This window comes from Trichoplax adhaerens, genomic scaffold (assembly GCF_000150275.1).
Source record: "Trichoplax adhaerens TRIADscaffold_7 genomic scaffold, whole genome shotgun sequence".
Taxonomy (NCBI): domain Eukaryota; kingdom Metazoa; phylum Placozoa; class Uniplacotomia; order Trichoplacea; family Trichoplacidae; genus Trichoplax; species Trichoplax adhaerens.
The window spans coordinates 4,104,976-4,110,975 of record NW_002060949.1 but is presented as its reverse complement, the minus strand read 5'-3'; the positions used below and the strand labels follow the sequence as shown (position 1 = coordinate 4,110,975).

The window sequence follows — 6,000 nt, the reverse complement described above, 5'->3', positions numbered from 1 at the left end:
GAAAAAAAAATCGGTATTGACCTTCCACCTTTAAAAAAAGATGAAAATGATTCTTTAAAGTAAGTTGAAAATTTGTATAATAGAATTTTAAGGAAGCCAAAAATGAAAACAGGAATATAGGCCAAAAATGGCTTTTTTTGCTATCCACTTTCAATACATTAATTGTTGGGTAGGATACAGTATTCTCAGCTTGATTACTCTCAACGTTTCAATCTAGACCTAGGGGTAAAATATCATAATTAAATGAATTTCATTATAAAATCTTGTCTTGAAGAAGCGCCCTTTAGAAAATATTTTTTTCTCTCAAGATAACATACCCTTTCTATTTCTTTTAAATGATGTGTTTAATTGATTGATGTTGGTGTAGTTATGATGGTTTTACGTCGTATGCTGTAGTCATTGTTGTAGGAATTGGGATCGTAATCGACTTGGATAAAAATTGCCAGCTGATTTGACTTTGTCTTAACTTATTGGGTCAATGTTTAGAGCGACGAGTTAATATTTTCCCTGTCAATAGTATTACGGGCTATAATTTATAGCACGATGATTACAATAACGTGATCATCGTTATCGTTTGTGACTTTCATTACTCATGTTTTACGATCCATTTTTTCTGCTATTTACTTTCATCTATATAGATGCTATTGCTAACAGTGGGATAAGACTAAATTAATGGATCGGTGTATATCATTAAGTCTCCAAGTTGCCTAGTACGAGTACTGGTATTTGGAATTAGTCTATTGATCAAATAAAGCGGATATCCACGTCGCTATACCATTTTTTATTCCTTATATTAAATCTGAACAACGTTCAATACTTTATGCTGTATATTTCATCAATTGTATGAGTTATTTCCTTGGATAGTGAGAAAATCTGTTCATATCAATCATAGAAAATTTAAAGTGAATTGATCAAGACGATGGATACAACGGCAATCAACGATGTTGGTTGCAATTTATTGAAACAGATGAAGAAGAGAAAAAATATTATAATATCGCCGCTAGGTTTCTCAACAGCTTTAGCGGTCGTCCATTATGGGGCTAATGGCGAAACGGCCAAACAACTTGAAACTGTATTACAAGTCAGTAACGGCTCATTACTACCTAATAGTTTAACCTTTATATTGAATGAAGTTGAAAATTGGAGACGTTCTTGTCGTTGTAATTATAAAATGTTACAAGATATCCTAGGACATAAAAATGACGATGATAGCCATGGAGGAGAAATGAAATATGCTAAATCTAGTGCTAGTTTATTCTTAGAACGTATCTTTAAACGTGGCCAAATTATCTTAAATCATGACTCTTATAACGTTAAAGAAGTATCTAAGATTAGTCATCAAATCAAAGGCCATTTCTTTAAAGTATCAGTTGGTTTATTCTGTAGTAGTGATATCCACTTATCCAATCAATATCATACACAAATGGCTAAAATCTATCATGGTACATTTGAATGTATCCGCTGCGAAGATGACATGGATGCTTATCGTGCTATCAATAAATGGGTAAAACGTCGTAGTATGAAAAAAATTACCAGTACTGTCTCTGAACGTGCAGTTCGCTCCTTTGATAATTTTTTCGTCATTACTACTTTATCCTTTAATTGTCGTTGGGAATATCAATTTTCCAAGGGCAATACAACAACTGGTTATTTCTACGAAAAAATTGGCAAATCGCATCGCGTTAAAATGATGAAAAGTTGTGGTTGGCGATTACGCCATATGCATGAAAGGCAATTAGGTTTTGAAATACTAGAATTACCCTACGAATGTAGTACACTGTCCATGTATATTATGATGCCTTATGACATTGTCAGCTTGGATACTATCGAAAAGCATTTAACGGGTGCTAACATCAACCAATGGATATTAAAATTGCGGCCTAAACAAGTTGATTTAACGATGCCTCGTTTCGGGTTAAAACATATTTATAATATGAATGATATCATTAAAGCTATGGGTGCTACATCATTATTTCATCATAAATTAGCCGATTTAAGTGGTATTACAACTGAGAAAGATTGCTGTCTAGCACGTTTTATACACAGTTTATCCATTACATTAGATGAATATGGTACTACAGCCATGAATGGTCGCCAACGTAAAGCTAGCCGAGTACGCGTTACTCCACCAACATCCAATGTCAAATTTACTGTAGATCATCCTTTTATATATTTTATTTGCGAGAAACAATTTGGTTGTATGTTATATCTTGGTCGCTTATACCATCCAAGTTAAAAACGTTTAGTGTAAAGGATAGTAGAGGAGAATCAAATAGATAGCAGTTGATTTTTCTGTATCTAGTTGCAATTGAGATATTATATCCTAACACACGCAGATTGGAATTGTATTAACTAATGAAGCTGAAGTTATGGCTGAAAAAATGGATCAAGTCAATAGGATTCGGAGTAATGAAGAAGAAAGAGTTTCACAGGGTAGAATAATTATAAATCATTAAGATCAACGAGAAAGATAAGAGAGAAAATTCCTATTGATGCCATTGGTTAGAAAGTTAGAGGCAGTAATCGATTGGAACATTATATGGACGAGAGTCAACAAGAATGAACAGCTCTTTTTACTGTCATTAATTAAAGAAATGATCACTACTATGACTTTCAGTAAGTTTTTGTATGAAAAAAGCTGCTAGAGAAATTAAAATCAATATTTGAGTCAATCTAAAGGTAACGTCAATGAAAGATGGATATTTTATTGATAAAATTAAATGGCAATGGTGGTAGTAGTTTGTTAAAGTTCTGATTTATAATGGATTAGAGGAAGAACTTTCAAAGGAGAAAATCTTGACAAGATTGTGATTTGTGTTTTATTAAACTCCAGTGTAAGTGTTAGAATTTCTTTCATGGCGTTACTGGCTGTGACTGACATTATTTATCATAGGGTTAAGTTCAATTTCACTCCACTTTAGCTAGTTATGAGAGTACCAACTATTCCGCTCCTTATAGCGATGATACCTTTGTTTTCGAAACGAAATATTATTTGAAATCTTATGTAAGGAACCTGTTAAAATTTGTTTGTTACAACATAATACAGGAAGAGAAGACAGCACAATTTCTGTATTTGATAATTCAAATCATGGATAATATGGAGATAGAATATCTTCTTTCTTCCAATGCTTAGAGATAATCACTACTTGTGGCCAGATCGATAAATACAGGAAAGATCATGTATAATTATAAGAAAATGTAAGAGATCCTAAGCGGAACAGAATAACATTATGATGCTTGCCTATTTATGCAGCTCAAATTAGCCTTTGCAATAGCTAATTCTAATCGATTGGATCAATAAGTACTAACAGCGTATGGCTATTGTTGGGGGAAATTGAACGTATAGAACTTCCTACTTTGGAAAATAAAATAACGACGAAAAAATTTAAACTTCTAATGGATTAAACTAATTTGATTCCAGGCAGAAGACAATCATATTTAAAAGTAACTTTATTAGTTAAATTGTCGTTTTCAGCAAGTATTTAAAAGTTTATCCAACTTCTAAACGTTATACAAAGGTAAAAAAGAAGCGAACAATAAGAGTGCTCGTGGTCAAATGCTGGCATGATTAGGACTGTATGAAAATCAAGTTGTTGGATAGTAGATTGACTACGGAGAAAATTACAGCCTTTAGCATTATTTTTTTAAGATTAATGTTTAATTTATGAGCTGAAGGAAATAACGATTTTCCCATAATATTGAAGTGTGCAGATGCTATTTTGATAGGAATAACATTAAATGTATTCGTAAGTTTAACAGGTAATAAATATAGAAATCATGTAATTATGTGTTACATTTTGAGGGCAATATTTTACCAGTTTTATCTATTGGTAACGTAAGTCATAAGCAAAATAGATTTGTTTTAGCATCATCATTATACAAAGAAGAAATATTATTTTATAAGAATCAATCATAAATCTGAGACAATGGTCGATTAATTTATGTGGAAACTTATCTAGTCATAAGTCATATTAACCCTAATGACATTGATTACCGTACCCATACTAAGCTGGTCTTGTTCCGAATAATTTAATTAATACAGTACATCGCTAAAAATTCAAATTTTAATCAGTAGTAATATTATATGACTAATTATGTACTCCGTTGCCGAGGAATAGCTGAAGGATTGATTAAATTGGATTAACTTATAGGCAACTTATTTAAAGCTTCGAAGAAATAAATGTAATGCGTAGGAATAGAATTTAATACTAGTAATTTAATTTATCATTATTCAATTATATTATCCAATAGCCAAATCATTGTTAATATACTACAGCTTATACTGATAATTAGCGGCAATAAGAATATTCTACTAATGCTCATAACTTTATCATCAAGATGGTATTGCAATCTCTTTATCGGAGATTCAGATTGACTATTTGCTTAGGTACACTTAATACTGTATATGTTTGATATTCCGTGAATTTTTTTCTCTCTCAGACTCAATTTGCCCTGCAGACTATGATGTCGTTTTTCAGCAACTATTTTTTTAATTGAATTCTTTTATTATTAATTTGATAAAATGGTTTGTTTATTGATATTTATTCAATTTGCAATGAGAAATGGATTTTATAACATCAAAGTAAAGATAAAAACTTCCTATGATAACTATTGATAGGAGTATATCAAAGCGGAATGCAGTCATTTTTGATGCATCAGTAGATCATTACTTGCATGTAATTTTGCCAATCCAAGCTAGCTTGATAGCATCTATAACTTTACTTTCTAATAGGATTTTCTAGAAGTGGAGAAATGACACAGAGAACAATTAGAGTAGTCATTTCGTGAGGGATTATTTCTTTTGTACAAAATGGTTATAATTGTTAAAATAATTTTCCATTGGATAAAATAACAATATTATGCCCGATGATGTCAAATTGCAGATAGTGAGTAAGAGAACCTGATAAACTTTAGAAGCCATCAGTTCTTGTATAAAGTCATCAAATTCCGTATAATTAATATTTATATATATATACAATTACCTTAACAATGTTGTTAGATTATGTTAATCGACTGTCATTCTGTCGAGGAAAAGAACGCTATAAATGTATTCAACGTCGAGAAAAACATTTCTCCATATTTACTTTACAAGTAGGAACAAAGTGTTTTGAAATACTATTTAATAAATCTATTATAAGTATTTTACATGGTAATGCTTTTTTCTTACCATTTTTTAAATATTTTACTATTCTTGTTACAGATAAAAATGTATTTTGATGTAATATATCTCGACAAATATCATAAAATAGGAATATGATTTTTTAATCATTGTCTTAGATATCCAGCTTGGTTCATTGTAATAGTCGGAATTTCTATATTATTATTCTTCATACAGTATATTGTCCTCGATGCGAAATAAAATTATTTAATCTATCTATTTTTTCATCTGAAGTGAGTAATTGCATTGTCTGTTTTGAGATGAGGTTATTATGAAAAATATTTCAAGCATTATGCTATTTAATGAGTAAACGTCAATAATAAAAATTCTTTAGCAGCTAAACCTTTAACCCTTACTAATAGATTAGTCATGATGTCGAGTTGAATCTTCTACATTTTAGTTTTAATTCATTAACTCGAGTTATCAAATTGTTTACAGCAGCATTAAGTTAGGTTAGAATTTCTCTGTAATGCTGTCATAGTGAATTATTTCTGATGTTAACTGAGATTTGTTAAGTAGAAACAATAAATATTTTCAGTTCCGTTATGTTGTTATTACTACAATCTAAACTATTGGAGTTTAGTAAACAGCCAAAGGCAAAAATATCTGTAAGTCATGAGCAAATAACTTAATTTAGTCGAGTGGAATTGTATAAGAGAAAATCTATTAATTAAATAATAATTTTACGAGTGATGGAAGCGAGTCATTTATAACTCATGCTTTCACTCATGTTGTTGACTTAGAAGACACTAAAAACTATTGATAGCATTTAATGAAAGGGATACAGAAAACGTAAAAATATTTTCGTTACTTCTAAGGAGGCAAAATTAAATTATTGTTAA

General features: G+C 30.5%; 1 protein-coding gene across 1 annotated transcript; it reads left to right on the top strand.

The window, feature by feature from the left end:
- Nucleotides 1-919: 919 nt before the first annotated feature.
- TRIADDRAFT_58251 (uncharacterized protein) lies at nucleotides 920-2,456 on the top strand (the record flags this gene model as incomplete). Its single annotated transcript, XM_002114400.1, has 2 exons — nucleotides 920-2,113; nucleotides 2,337-2,456. 2 exons carry the CDS (start codon nucleotides 920-922, stop codon nucleotides 2,454-2,456), a joined length of 1,314 nt encoding a protein of 437 aa, XP_002114436.1.
- Nucleotides 2,457-6,000: the final 3,544 nt, after the last annotated feature.